The 15,948-nt window shown below is 40.4% G+C and overlaps 1 protein-coding gene across 3 annotated transcripts in view; it reads right to left on the reverse strand.

The window, feature by feature from the left end:
* The window catches only part of TUBGCP6 (tubulin gamma complex component 6), an 83,641-nt gene that overhangs the window by 20,057 nt on the left and 47,636 nt on the right, over window positions 1–15,948 (reverse strand). For all 3 annotated transcript variants that reach the window (XM_073619748.1, XM_073619747.1, XM_073619749.1), the window contains 8 exons: window positions 15,476–15,625; window positions 12,946–13,027; window positions 12,775–12,863; window positions 9,781–9,896; window positions 8,426–8,564; window positions 8,215–8,334; window positions 5,698–6,901; window positions 1,936–1,997 (listed from right to left, as the gene is read on the reverse strand). In XM_073619748.1, coding sequence (XP_073475849.1) covers window positions 1,936–1,997; window positions 5,698–6,901; window positions 8,215–8,334; window positions 8,426–8,564; window positions 9,781–9,896; window positions 12,775–12,863; window positions 12,946–13,027; window positions 15,476–15,625 — 1,962 coding nt within the window. The remainder of the gene's footprint in view (window positions 1–1,935; window positions 1,998–5,697; window positions 6,902–8,214; window positions 8,335–8,425; window positions 8,565–9,780; window positions 9,897–12,774; window positions 12,864–12,945; window positions 13,028–15,475; window positions 15,626–15,948) is intronic.

The raw sequence follows: 15,948 nt of genomic DNA on the forward strand, positions 1-15,948 counted from the left end.
AATTCTAAAAAGGTTATGGGAATCTGCTTGGAGGAAAAGACTGGAACGCTGACCTGACAAGTGGATTCTCTACCTTGTCAAAACTCCTGCACGTGATATTAAGTGTCCGCAAGTTCCTGGCCCAGAAAATCCATTCCAAAACTTGACCAACCACCTTATTCCCCTGACTGTTTCCAAAATTTAAAAAAATGCCTTAAAGAGGAGGATCAGCCCCCCACAAAAAAAATGTAAAAAGTCAGCAACTACAAATACTGTAGCTGATGACTTTTAATATTAGAACACTTACCTGTCCTGGAATCCAGCGATGTCGGCACCCCAGCCGAAGTTTCCATCAGCTCTAGGAAGCTGCTGCCGCCGCCTCCATTGCCTGTAAGGAAAACCAGTTCCCTACTGCGCATGCGCGAAGCGCGCTGCGCTTTGTGAATGGCCCGACGGCAGGGGAGGGAGTAGAGGGGCCGAATTTCCAAGGGACATCGCCGCAGCCAGGTCTCCCGGAAGTTGGGACAGGTACCTGTCAAAACCAGGTACCCATGCCTCCCCCCCCCCTAAATTTGGCACTGGGGGAGCAGTAGATAAGCTGAGCTTGGGTGGAGCTCCGCTTTAAAAAGGTTTTATGACATTCAGGGCATCGAGCACGGCGCAGCATGCTGCGCAGTGTACTGGACAACAAATTCCAGGAATGTTTCCGGGAGTGAATTAATCGTCTAGAAAGTGCACTGGTTCACAAGAGTACTACTTTGAAGGTGGCAACAGCCGCTAGTGTATAGGTAAGCAAACATTTTTTATTTTTTTACAGTCCATTCTGGGAATTCAATTGTCACACCTTATATGTATTGGATGGATTTGTATGTCGCGCCTAATGAAAACATCAGGCTATGTTGTCCTAAATCAAGAAAAAGCAAGTTTTTTGTCCAAGGCATGCTGCATTTCATGTTACAGGCCCACATTTTCCAAACAGTATATCCAAAATACATATGAGGAAATAGCTACATACTTTACATCAGGGCTCGACAAATCCCAGGCGCCAGGTCGACATTGTGTCCTGGCACTTGGGCTTTTGTCAGCCCATTCACTGAGATCACACAGCCTGGGCTGACACCACCTCACACGCTCCAAGCCTATCACTGAGGCCGCTGCCAGCTCCAACCCACTGTGCCTCACCATTGGTTGAGCGGCCCACCAGTCTTGAGTAGCCAGGCTGCGATTGGCTGGGGGGGGTGACAGTGCCCGGCGCTTACTTCCGTCTGGGTGTCAGTGGTAAAACGAAGCAAGGGAATAGAGCAGACTTGAGGGGCCCCGGGGGCAGGGACAGGGCTGGAGTGGGTGGCAGATGGTTGGGCAGGGGTCTGGATACTGGGATGGAGGGGTGTCGTATCATCTATGATGAGGCAATACACACCTGTGTTTTGCCAATGGTACAGGGATACCTCAAGGGGGTGTGTACACTGGGGGAATACAAGTCCCAGCATGTGCTGCACCTCCATTGCAGACTGTGATAGAACTACAAGTCCCAGCTTTAGCTGTACCTCACTTATTACGATTTTAAATGTACTAAGTTCTTAGGGATCCTAAGAAGGATAATAGGCAAAAGCTGAGAGGCATAAATGTGTGTAAACCTGTGTCGTGAATCTGTAAAGATACACATCGGGGCTACATGAGAGAAGGGGTTTTGATGTTGAACATAAAGCTTTGTTAGTTAAAAAAAAAAAAAAAAATGGCTCTTAACTTTTTTTAGCTGGCTCCTAGTCTCAAAGCAAATTTGTCAAGCCCTGCTTTACACATTTGCTGATTTGGGTGTTCTTTCTGGAGATTTCCATCAATCGGTACCTTTACATCGATCAGATTTACCTCTATTTTCCTTTTCATTAGGTTAAGCACATTCCATCATTTAAAATGCTAGATTGCTTTATACATAAAGCAACTTGAGGCATGTACCTCAATATTTGCAGATGATCCTGCTGACCCTGGTCTGCTTTCTTCAGTCATGTTTTCAGTTACTGAAACAAAAAAACACATGATTATAATCAGATGTCCACTTTTTACACTAAGTGATAATACTGGCCATAAAAGCATCAATAGAGTAGCAATGAAAAGTAGCAAGCTTTTAAAGTCTTTTAGGATGATTTTGAAGTAAGTGCAGTAGAAATGCACAGTCTTTTTGAAATATATGATCACAGTACTATGCGCTCCTGGGGGAAAAAGAAATGCATACAATATCTCACAAAAGTGAGTACACCCCTCACATTTTTGTAAATATATCATTATATCTTATGTGACAACACTGAAGAAATGTCACTTTGCTACAATGTAAAGTAGTGAGTGTACAGCTTGTATAACAGTGTAAATTTGCTGTCCCCTCAAAATAATTCAACACACAGCCATTAATGTCTAAACCGCTGGCAACAAAAGTGTGTACACTACTATGTGTAATTGTCCAAATTGCGCCCAATTAGCCATTTTCCCTCTCCGGTGTCATGACTTGTTAGTGTTACAAGGTCGCAGGTGTGAATGGGGAGCAGGTGGGTAAAAATTTGGTGTTATCGCTCTCACTCTCACATGGCACTTCATGGTGAAGAACTCTCTGAGGATCTGAAAAAAAGAATTGTTGCTCTACATAAAGATGGCCCAGGCTATAAGAAGATTGCCAAGACCCTGAAACTGAGCTGCAGCACAAAGGCCAAGGCTATTTAGCCTTTAACCATTTCAAGACTAAGCCTATTTCTGACATTTGGTGTTTACAAGTTAAAATCCATATTTTTTGCTAGAAAATTACTTACAGCCCCCAAGTATTACATATATTTTTTAGCAGAGAATCTAGAGAATAAAATGGCGATTGTTGCAATATTTTATGCCACACGGTATTTGTGCAGTGGTGTTTTAAACGCAAATTTTTTGGAAAAGGAACACTTTCATGAATTTAAAAAAAACGAAACAGTAAAGTTAACCCATTTTATTTGTCTAATGTGAAAGATGATGTTACGCCGAGTAAATAGATACCAAACATGTCACGCTTTTGAATTGCACGCACGTGTGAAATGGCGACAAACTACCGTACCTAAGAATTTCCATAGGCGACAATTTAAATTTTTTTTACGGTTAACAGGTTAGAGTTACAGAGGAGGTCTAGTGCTAGAATTATTGCTCTCGCTTTGATGATCGCGTCAATACCTCACATGTGTGATTTGAACACACGTTTACTTATGCGGGCGAGACTTCCGTATGCTTTTTCTTTGCTGCGCTTTAAATTTTTTTTTCTTTCTTATTTATTTTAACATTATTAAATTGTGTTTATAAAAAAAATTTTGATCACTTTTATTGCGGTCACAAGGAATGTAAACATCCCTTGTGACAGTAATAGGTGGTGACAGGCACTCTTTATGGAGGGATCGGGGGTCTAAAAGACCCCCGATCCCTCCTTTGCACTTCAAAGTATTCAGATCGCTGTATCCGGCGATTCTGAATACTGTATATTTTTTTTAAACCGGCGCCATTGGCAGCCAAGTAAACAGGAAGTGATGTTGTGACGTCCCTTCCGTGTTTACAATCAGGAGACTGGAACGAAGCCGTTTCCGGTGCCAGTCTGTCCCTAGCCACCGGAAGAGGTGGATTGATGATCGGGACTCCCGGTTGGACGGGAGTCCCATTCAGAGCGGCGGGAGGGGGGGACGTTCCCTCCTGCTCCTCCGGGATAACAGTCGAGCGGCTTTTAGCAGCAATGGTTATCCCTGGAAAGCCGATCGCCCGCTCTACAAAACGGTACTGGGATGATGCCTGCAGCTGCGGGCATCATCCCGGTATAACCCCCGAAACTGAGGCCGCACATCAGCATATGCTCGGTGGGAAGGGGTTAAACAGCTGTTTAACAGGACAGGCTCCACTCAGAACAGGCCTCGCCATGGTCGACCAAAGAAGCTGAGTGCATGTGCTCAGCGTCATATCCACAGGTTGTCTTTGGGAAATAGACATATGTGTGCTGCCAGCATGGCTCCAGAGGTTGAAGGGGTGGGGGGTCAGCCTATCAGTGCTCAGACCATACGCCGCACACTGCATCAAATTGGTCTGTATGGCTGCTGTCCCAGAAGGAAGCCTCTTCTAAAGACGATGCACAAGAAAGCCTGCAAACAGTTTGCTGAAGACAAGCAGACTAAGGACATGGATACTGGAACCATGTCTTGTGGTCTGTTGAGACCAAGATAAAGTTATTTGGTTCAGATGGTGCCAAACGTGTGTGGCGGTAACCAGGTGGAAGTACAAAGACAAGCGTGTCTTGCCTACCGTCAAGCATGGTGGTGAGAATGTCATGGTCTGGGGCTGCATGAGTGCTGCTGGCACTGGGGAGCTACAGTTCATTGAGGGAACCATGAATGCCAACATGTACTGTGACATACTGAAGCCAAGCATGATCCCCTCTCTTCAGAGACTGGGCCGCAGGGCAGTATTCCAACATGATAACGACCCCAAACACACTTCCAAGACGACCACTGCCTTGCTAAAGAAGCTGAGGGTAAAGGTGATGGACTGGCAAGCATGTCTCCAGACCTAAACCCTATTGAGCATTTGTGGGGCATCCTCAAACGGAAGGTGGAGGAGTGCAAGGTCTCTAACATCTACCAGCTCTGTGATGTCGTCATGGAGGAGTAGAAGAGGACTCCAGTGGAAAACTGTGAAGCTCCAGTGTTGGAAAATAATGGTGGCCACACAAAATATTGACACTTTGGGCCCAACTTGGAAATTTTCACTTAGGGGTGTACTCACTTATGTTGCCAGCGGTTTAGACATTTATGGCTGTGCGTTGAGTTATTTTGAGGGGACATCAAATTTACACTGTTATACAAGCTGTACACTCACTACAGTGTAGCAAAGTGCCATTTCTTCAGTGTTGTCACATGAAAAGATATAATAAAATATTTACAAAAATGTGAGGGGAGGAGATACTGTATATATCTCAATACAAACTATAAACACAGGTAGCTGCTGCTTAATCAAAATACATAGTCCTTATATAGAGTAAAAAGTCACATCACTCCAGCAGAGCTTCATTAAAGAAATTCAACAGAGGCGCCTCCACCTCCCAGTGTTAGTAGTGCATGTAAAGATCAAAGCAGCCAAATCCCATCCATCGGTACTAAATAGTTCGTAGATGTTAGTTTGTAATCCACTTGAACACAACACAGGTGAAAGAAAGTGTCTCACTACCCTTATGCCACCTCACTCATTGCCATTTATTGCCTCTCATCTCTGATTGGCAAATATGCTTAGTGATCCACAGCCAACCGCAATTCATTTGTTTTCAGGGTCCGCTGGAAATGCAAGCATAAAGTACACGGCCAATCCCCATATAGTGTAATTATTTAGTACCAGTGGATGGGATTTGGCTGCTCTGATCTTTACATGCACTACTAACACTAGGAGGTGGAGGGTCCTCTGTTGAATTTCTTTGGTGAAGCGCTGCTGGAGTGATTGGACTTTTTACTCTATATAAGTCTTGTTAAAATGAAACAGCTGGCATTGGCAGGATTAGGTCATGTTTATGGCCAGCTTAGCAACATAATTTACCGACAGTTGCCACTTAAAGTCAAAAGTATTAATCATAAGTGCAAGGGTGGAAAAATCCACCAAATACCACCCCCGGTTGGTGTACAAAGAAATTAATACCTGCTTATGTTAAAATGTACATTCCACAGGTATAGTACACACCTGCTTGAAGGCCTCCTTCACTTTCATCATCTTTAATACCTGAGGGTGATAATACGGTTACAGGATCTGATGAACAGGTTTGTTCTGAAGGTAAGTCCTCTGTTTCTGGAGTTACAGAAGGCCTTTCAAAGTCCTTTCTTTCACCGTAAATTAAATTCTGGACTGTTGAGTCAGATACATGGCCAAATTCTGTTTTAGGTTCAGGAGTCACGGTGTCATCTACTGAGGGAGACCATTGTCCAATTTTAATGCTGGACTGTGTGGCATGTCCAAAAGAACTCCAGCGTAGTTTTAATGGCTCCATGTCTGAGACAAGACTTCCAATCTGTATATGGGATTGTGAAGCATGTCCATGAATGTTCCACCTAGGTTGTGAGGAAACAACTTCAGAAACATTCTCTCCAATTTTGATATTGGCATCAGAAGCATGTCCATGGACATTCCAACGTGGTCTTGAAGGTTTCACGTCTGATACATTTTCACCGACCTTGATATTTGCCTCTGAGGAATGCCCATGGATATTCTGTCTGGGTCTAGAAGGCTCTACGTCTGAAGCATACTCTCCTATTTTTATGTGCCCCTCAGAGACATGGCCATAGAGGTTCCAGTGAGGTGTTAAAGGTTGGACATCAGACATGAAGTCACCAATATTAATGTGAGAATCAGAAGAATGACCATGCTGACTAGGCTGTGGAAGGGACACAGTTGTATCAGGAACATATTCTCCAACTTTAATGTTGGCATCTGATGCATGACCATGAATGTTCCAACGTGGCCTTCTGGGCTGTTCATCAGATATATATTCTCCAATTTGTATGTGTCCTTGAGAAACTTTTGAAAACGGGATTGGTTTCAGCACTGTGTTGAAGTCATAATCACTTACAGGAGTGATAATTTGTGATTCTTTATCCTTTGCAAGATCTGAGCCTATGTCTTTTAAAGCATCATCCACTTGGGAGAGATCACTAGTCAGTTCAGTGTCTTGTTTCTCAGCCGCTGTCCCAGGGAGAAAATCAGCAAAGTCCACACTAGGAGTACACAAGCTTGGATGACAAGAATCTGTGTCTTCTTTCTCAGCCACAGTTAAAAGCAACTCTTTATTTTCTGCAAGAGGTGACGGAGCACGTACAAGAATGAGGTTGTCTTCTCTTGTTTCTTCCTCATTGCTATTGTCATTTAAAGATGTTGGTTCACTAGGTGAAATCTAAAAAAAATGTAATTTTTAAAATGTGCTAAATTATATTATATCCAAAGCTTGCTTCTAATTTTTTGTTCCTGTATGGTTATTTCTTTCCTTTCACAATGTGATAGGTGTGGGGATTAAAATTAGAAGTGATATAAATGACATACTTCTAATAAAACATGTTTGCATAGCACTTTAAAATAAAAGTTTACAAAAACAGTAATGTAATATTTTTGAACAAAAAAAAAAAAAAATCGATGGATTCAAAAAAACTTGAATGTAAACCTATGGCAAAAAAAATGGCATATACATGAGTGTTTATTCTAATATAACTAAAGGCTCATGTATGACAGTCTAAGCAAGTATCAAAACCCCATAATGTAAACAAAAAGGTTTTTTTTTTTGAGAACTGACGATTTTTATTGTTATTAGTTTTTCCAAAGACATATTTTATTGTCCCTGGCTGATACAAATTCTCCTTCATTTTCCCTCACATGTAGTTGCTTCCAGACACTGCAGCTTGCAGTGGGAATGTTTTAGCAAAAGAGACAGTGCTGCCAGTACAGAAAGCAATAATCAGGACTGGGTATGGCCAAGTGCTGAATGACAAGCTAAAGGCTTGAGATTCAGCAGTGACAATGCGGATATCCATAAGTGTAGATGCACTTACAATTAAAGCCCAACTCCAGGCACAACTAAAAAATGTCATTGCAGTTCCTGTCTCCATCACATCAAATACATGATTATTCACCCCACACTGTATGTGAAGATGCCAAGGCCCCACCCACAAACCTGAATTTTGGGGAAGAGGAGGAGAGCGCTGGATCAGGGAATCAATACAGTCTCTTCTGCTACATTAGCAAGCATTTAATCACTGTAGTGCAGGAGGGGTTTTTTTGTGCCTGGAGTTGAACTTGTAAGTGCTACAGCACGCAACGTTTCACACAGTACAGGCTTGATCTCTGCGATCAAAGTCCATATTGGATGGCACATTACAGAGGGGCATTCCTAGGCAGGGTTGCAGTTTGCCTTTTCCAGCTCTAATAAAGTTGGATGTGATCCGACATCTGTGTACAAATTTCTCCTTTCTGTTGTTTTTGCAGACAAGGATGGAGAATCATTCACCATTTTGCAGTAACAAATAACAATATCAGTTTTAGCATTGTTCTTCATGGTCACTTCATGTACACCTCGTGATCAAGTGTAATTTGTCTACCTCAAGATGCTGCAACTAACAATGTCAATCCTGCATGTGTTATATAAAAACAGAATTGCACAATTAAGGCTTAAAAAAAGAAAAAAAAAAGAGAACAAAAACAAAAAAAACTACAAACCTCACACATTTGGTTGGATACTGGTACACATGCTAGAGAAATACCATCATCATCCTGTGGAAGTAGTAAAGTATTTATGTTTTCTGTAGACTCAGTCACTGGATTCTGCTTTAGCAACTCCTTGGGGGAAAAATAAATAAAAATGACAATCAAAAACGCAAGCTAGAAGTATCATACATTCCTGCAGATGGCATGACAAGTAATTATGAACCTGTATGTGCTTTTCATCATCCCAGAAGAACTTCAGGCGAGCCGTTTCCAGCTTATGCCGCTGGATCTTCCACAGCGCTTTCTGCTCTTTTCGAGTGGCTTCCTCAGAAAGTTTGCTATAATGTTCTATAAGTTCCTCTCTATGGAAGATGAGTGAAGGACAAAACAAGGAACAATAAATCATTTTTGTGAGCTGGGAACATGAAATGGAAAACCCTTTTCCTCTACTTTTCTTTACATATCTTCCAGTCATGTATAAGCTTAATGGTTTTTATCAAGTGACAAATATCACAATGGCAAAGGGACCACTATATGTTTTACACTACAATCTTAAAATTAACTGTCAGGAAAGAGACAAATGTTACTTTTCAAACCCCTTAGGTTTTTTTTATTAGGTTTGTTTGAAAGAGGTGTGTTGGGCCAACATATAAAACCTACTGAGTTAGCCAACAAATACTAATACACCTCCTTTTCTATGTTTATTAAAGGATAAGTCCACCTTTCTTTAACATATTACATGTTTCAGCAGTATTCAGGGTGTAACATGTAACAAGTTACTTACGCAGCGGCCCCCGCACCCATCAAGTGCACCATGCCCCCCCCCCCCTCTCCAAGCCCTGTTGTGACAGCAGACCAGGGATCTTCTCCCCACATCCACTGTCACAATTTTTAAAAAAATGTGGTGGTGCAGGAATCTACCCACCCAGATGCATCATTCATTCACGGAGGTCTGTGAATGGGAGAACTACAACTATCATCAGCCATTGCAGCTGTCAGCTTATAGTTCTCAATGAACTAGCAAGGCGCTGATGAGCACTCTGGGTACTTCATTGATGCTTCCTGCCATTCAGTAACTGCCTTCCCATACGAGCTACAGGCAGACAGCTACGCTGACAGTCTGCAGGAGCCTGAGATTGCACCCGTGACCTGCAGGCTCCTAATAAAAAAACAAATGCACATTTTATCTGCAAAAAGATATGCATTGATTGTTTTTTTTTTTTTTTACAAAAGGCAATCTCATACTTTAACAGTTACTAAAAGTTTCATATTTTAAGGCTATGAAACAATAGGTTCTCTTGCTAACCTTGCTAACCCCTTAGCTTCAAGTTTAAGTTCTCATTTACCAACCCTAGGATAAGCTTCAAAACAGCCCATTGCTTCATGAAGGATACAGATAATAAAAAATGCAGTTCATGTGACCAGCTGTACAGTAAATTTTGTTCTAAATACATGTCTGAATGTAAACCATATGTGTATTGATCATGTTAAAAGGGCAAAATCAGCATTCTAAGCACGATTACAAAAAAAAAAAAAAAAAAAATCTGTACAAAAACAGTAAAATTAAACAAAATTTACCTTGCTTTGTTCTCCAGTTCCTGTTCTAATGCTTTTAGCCTCTGCTCACGATCACGCAACTCCCTTATGTAACTGAAATCATCATCAGCCTCCTCTTGTTTGGCAGCCAGCCGACGCTGTATGCAAAAAGGATTTAAGAAGCTGTTCTATTGCTGCAAATCAATCAGGAGTGCGAATCCAAATACTTTATGCAATGTTTTATTTTACTGTTTAAAGTAACAGTTTTGAAGTGTGGGCATCTTTCAGTAGCTCCCACTGCCCCAAAGCATGGTTGTTCTGATTATACAAAGACATCCCTTCCAGGTAGCTTGCCCCCCCCCTTCTGTGACAGGTCTACTCACTCTTCTTCAGGGTTAATTTGTCTTATCCTGCACCATATCTGTTGTCATTTTCTCTCACACTTATAGAGGGACACAATTACTCTCACTCTTTGCACAGCAGCTTTTTACTCTTTGTATTGGGTTCTCTTATTCTATTTTTAGACACTACTAGCTATTGTAATTCTATGATATAACTTTACAAACCACATTCTTGATTTGATTGTAGCTGTATTAGTGCAATTGTGACAGAGAAAATTGAGTACTGTCCGTGATACTTTTTTTATTTGCACTAACATACAATTTTTCAGGACAAGCTTTCGGGGTATGTCTCCTTCTTCAAGGTCCAAGCAGTACTGATTCACAAATTTTTAAGCAGCATGTTAAAGAAAAAAAAAAAAAAAAAAAGGGAAAGCCAAACACATACAAATCAATGGTAATAAAGATAGCAGCAGAGTTAGTGAGATAAGACAGAGGGAGAGAGAGCTATAGAATGCAGGGGGGGATACTAGTCACAGAGGGGTCGTAAAACTTTAGCATAATGTGTAAGGAAACCAATATCTAAATTCAGGCTGTTATTTTTCATGTCAAAAAGAAGTATCATTCTTAGTTCAAACGTTTTCCTTTCCTGGATAGTTCTGAAATTCCCTTTAAGAACTAAAACATTGAGGTCTTCTATAGTGTGGTCCGGCTGTGAGAAATGATGTCCCACAGGTGTGCATAAACTGTCTTCTTTATGTTCTTTGATGGTATGTCTGTGCAAAAAGTATCACAGACAGTACTCAATTTTCTCAAACCACATTCAATATGTCAAATCAGAGCACAACACACTCTTTACAGAACCCATCTGGGATCGTTAGAGACATCAGTACATGGTGCACAGCGGATACTTACCTTTACTTCAAGGCCCTCACTTGTGTTGCCTTTCATCCATGGGTTGTAGTCCCTCAGCTCCCAGTACAGACAGTCCCATGCTGCCCCCAGCTGACAGTATTACATGTGGATCATTGAGCTGACTCTGAGCAACAGTAGGGTAGGACATTCCATTTATTTGGTGGTTTTCCCTTTTTTTTTCAATTTTTTTGTTATTTATGACCATACTATATTGTTGTTTCTTTGTTTTTTTTATATATTTCTTATAGAGATGCATGAATCTTCTCCTGAGGAAGTAGAGACTAAACCACAAAACACATCAAGCTTGTTGATGCAAACCTTTACATCATCATGCGTTTCTACAATTCATTTTATTGATGTAACTTTGTTGTGTATTTTTTGCCTATTGACTTGTATATGCTCAGTACCTTTTGGTCTAGTCGTACTCCAGGTATACAAATTTCTTTGGGATAAAGTTTTTTTACACACATTTTTTGTGTTAATGCTTTTTTCTATTCATTTGCTCCCGACATTATTATTTTCCATACCTTAATATTCCAGTTTTCCATCCATGAATACACATATATTAGTAACACTATTAGGATTTACCAGATAAATACATGCAATACCCACTGGTGGCTGCGCACCACATTTACAGTAAAGTCCCAACCCTTCTCTTTTTAATGCCACCTTTATATTATGCATTTTGGATACCTCTTAATTGTGCTTAATTCACATTCAAGTAACGAGTTGTCTCTAGTAAATCATTACCTTTTGGAAGTAGAGCCACTGCACATTCACTGTCACTTGAGAGCACACATATAGAAAACTGGTTCATTTATTTGAATGTAAGGTACTAAAATATGTACTAAACTATTGAAATTATCTGGTTTTTGATTAATTAGCTCCTATAACATGTGATTGTCATCATTTTATGGAACAAAAAAGTAAAAACTATAAATGTCATCGGAGCAAAGATCTTTACTGGCCTCAACCTAAACCACTTCCTGGTGCGGAGGATGATCAGACCTGCGCAGATGTTAGAAGGCATTTATCCCATTCCTGTATATAAAACTGTATCCAGTAACTGTATTCTGTAACAATCACAGAATTTCATCAGGATTGAGGACTAGACCGATCTAAAATACATTTAATCTGTTTGAGTGGTCTTTATTGTTTTTTTTTTTTTTTTAAATCAAAGTCATATTGCATTACCCATTGCATAAAGATGCCCCCAATATCTCATTCAAAATTTCCTATTATAACTTGTATAGCATAACCTTGGCACTTCTAGCTTGTCTCCCAAAAAAACATGTTTGAGGTGCCATTAAAAATCAATGGCACTCTAACACACATGGTGTGTTTTGCCACTATTGTAGTGCGATTTGGAATCACAGGCTCAAATCGCCAGATGTGAACGGGCCTCAAAGTTCCTTTCACCAGCCCATTTTGAAAGGGCTGGTGAAAAATTGTATAATTTTGTTTTTTTGAAAGTAGGATCTGGAAATCCACACCTGAATTGACTGTAGCAATGCGTGAAATGACTAGAATACTCAAATTTAGTTATCCTCTTTTCAGAATGTAATTTTCACAGACATTACTGTTACAAATTACTTGTACCTTGATTATTTAAACCAGATGTCCAGATAAAATGTGATCTAACCTTTATGACAAAACACAAAACATTTTAAAAGCCCTTCATGGAGAAATTCCATGCTAAAGCTCTTTAGGAAACCACTTGACAGCAGTTATTTCAACATAGTTTAGGGACATATAATACGGTGAAAAGTCATAATACAAGTACCTCTTGATCTTTCTCAAACTGTTCTTTCAGCTTCAAAAATAGTTCTCTCTTTTGTGTGTCTGAAGATATTTTCACAGTCAATAGCCTATCTATACCAAGAAAAGAAATGTATTAAAAAACACCCTAGAAAAGCTGGATTTATTAACAAACGTGACAAAGACATTATTTAACCTTTAAAACTTTCCAGGAGTTTCTCTGTTGTTTCTCGCGCCTGAATGAGAAGGTCCTGCTTTGCAATTTCCGCTTGCAGTTCCTAAAATAAAGACCAACATGGATAAATAATGGTTCAGGATTTAACGATAATCCCTATATTTTACTTAAAGTGGATGTAAACACGAGTCATGAATTTTGAGCTGGGCACATATATCTGCAGTGTTTTTATATCTCTCTTCTAAGCCCTAAGTCCCGTGGCTTTCTCCTGCTCCTTTCCTCAGTTATCAGCATAATGACTTCTGACAAGTTCTTTGTCAACTGTGATAAAAACAGCCTAAATTTTGTGTCAGGGTGGGTGCTATAAATAGATTAGCAGAGAGATGGTCTATTCACAGCAAAGATCTTTAAGTCTCTGCCTATGTGGAGAGGGGATGTGTACCTTTCCTCCAATCAGCTGTCTCACAGTGTATGGCAAGAATCCACGCCCACAGGTGAATCAGGAAGAGAAAATTCTAACAGGACGTGCGGTGCACTTTCTAAACAGTATATAAAGCTGAAGACAGCAGATATACATGTAAAACTTATGTTGGGAGATTTGTTTCATATCTTTGTATCACCTGAGGCTGCTCACTTCACTGGGTATACGTCAGGGTTTACATCCACTTTAAAGCTGTTCTTTGGTCCTGCCCGCATCATATAGACAATTGCTGTTGGCTGTCCAGTGGCAGAGTCCTCTCAGGATCCAGAAGAGGAATCTCAGCAGTGATGTCAGCGTGACCGAGCCACATTGTATAGCTATGGTTGCACACAGCCCAGCTCAGGAAAGAGCCTGCATGAGTGCCCCCCCAGTTCAGGACTTGCAGCAGCAGACAGGCTGGTGGGGGATGATATGTGCAGATAGGTATAACATCTTTTTTTTTTTTATTGTAACACAAAACAATTGTGACTTTAATATCAGTTTCAGTGGACCTGAAGTGAAGCTTTGCAATCTTGCAGGGAATATCTAAAAGGTGGTAATTTTGCAGCATCAGTATAACCGAAATGTAGATTTTTGCCTCTTCCTCCAAGAAAAAAAAAGCAGTGCACTTTCTATGCCTTGAGCCTCACAAGTGTGTGTGTGTAAGTGTGTGTAAATATATAAAAAGCAGGTGCGATAAACAACACAACGGTTCAAGATGAAGTGCAAAGCAATCAGACCATCCCACCGGTCACATATAGAAAAAATCCAAATGGGGATTGCTGCACTTAAAATGTATTAAGAGTCCAAAAAGACAATAGTTACATGTTCTGTTCCAAACAGCAACAGTTTCGGCCAAAGTACAAAATGCCCTTCTTCAGGCTGATCATCTTAATCAGATGATGTTGTAGCCTGAAGGGCGCTTTGTACTTTGCCCAAAACTGTTGCTATTTGGAATATATAATGATTATTACCTCACAAGTTATAATATTACCAAAATGGCAGCACCCTAAAATGAGGAAGTAAAGTCCTGCTCCTCTAAGAAGATGACCGTGGACACAGAGTACAGTACAAGACATTTAAGTCAGTAATAGGGAAATGATCCGCTGCAAGAAACCCCAGCAACACGGATGACAGGTCCATTGCCCTTTGTAGAGTTCTGCAAGGAGTAATCCCTGTAAAACATGTGTTTACTAAACTACTGTGTGTCATATCATTCAAATTACAGTACTTAGGGCTATAGACTTATTTTAACAATTAAGACTGTTTAGAACATGTTCAGTTTCAAGGAAAATTACCATGTATTGTCTGTGCTGCAGTAACATATGTACCTGTTAACTCCCGGAGTACACAGGTGGCCTTTACATTTAGCCACCAACATTCTAGCAAAGCCCTACCCTCCGTGGCCAGTAAACACAGTAGAACAGCAATAAATATTAGACCTGACAGGTAAGTGTCAACAAGTCCACATGCTTTAGAAAAGGTTTATCTGACCCTTCTTGCCCCCCCCCCCCCCCCAATCTATAATTTAACACTTAAATACATTTGCCAACTCTAATATTGATAGAATATGGTGATCGTCTACTACTGCTTTTTCCTGGCCCCCTAGAGTCACAAAAGTAATTTTTAATTATATTAATTATTACAAAATGTTAAGGGATTTTTTACGTCTTTATAGAATAACTTCAGGTAATAGAGATGAAAGCGAAGTGCATGTATGTTACTTATCATTATCTCTGTTCCCTGATACAAAGATCTTTCCTATAAAACTTGGGATCTGCCACAACTTCCACTTTTGGTCTACTCCACTGCAGCCTGTCAGAATCAGCTGATGACAAGAAGATCTACAGGGATTTTGGAAACAACTGGCTGTCTGCAGCAGAACTGAGCCAGCTCCCAAATTTTACACATGCAGGATCTGGGGAATAGAGGCAAGTGTAATGTACATAACCACATTTGCCTAACTTCAAATCTAGAAACCTTTACACACCAGAGTGCTTCTTAAAGTGTATTTTGACTTTTCGGTAAATCTTGCACTAACCAGTTAGTGCACTTCCTGCAAGCGTGCAGACTTAGAGAATTTGGTGTTACCTTTTCCTCTTTGCTGATGCTGCTGTATCGAGCAATTCTCTCCATTCGGGCCACATAGATGGCACAATCGTTTTTCATTTCCTTTAGTTCTTCCAAAGAAAAGGTAACAGATATTCGAGGTACAGGGATGTCAGACCAGCAAATGTAATGCTGCAAAATAAATATTTCACATTGTAAACTATATACAAGAAGTTATACAGTCACAAGATCTTTATATACACGTTGGGTCTGGCTTCTATTACTGGCAGTCTAAAGATGACAGGGCCAAGTCACAAATCTCAACATTATGACAGCAGAAGTTAATTTATGTGTTCTTAAAGCGGATCCTTCGGTCATTATTTTCAACTTTCCATCTATTAAATCTTTTACCCTTGTTGTTTTAACCTTGGATAGTAAAACATTTTTTTTCTGCCAGTAAATACCTTATACAGCGCACTTTGTTTCTTGTCTAGTAAAAAGCCTAGGCTTATGAC

Source organism: Aquarana catesbeiana, linkage group LG03 (assembly GCF_042186555.1).
Source record: "Aquarana catesbeiana isolate 2022-GZ linkage group LG03, ASM4218655v1, whole genome shotgun sequence".
NCBI lineage: Eukaryota > Metazoa > Chordata > Amphibia > Anura > Ranidae > Aquarana > Aquarana catesbeiana.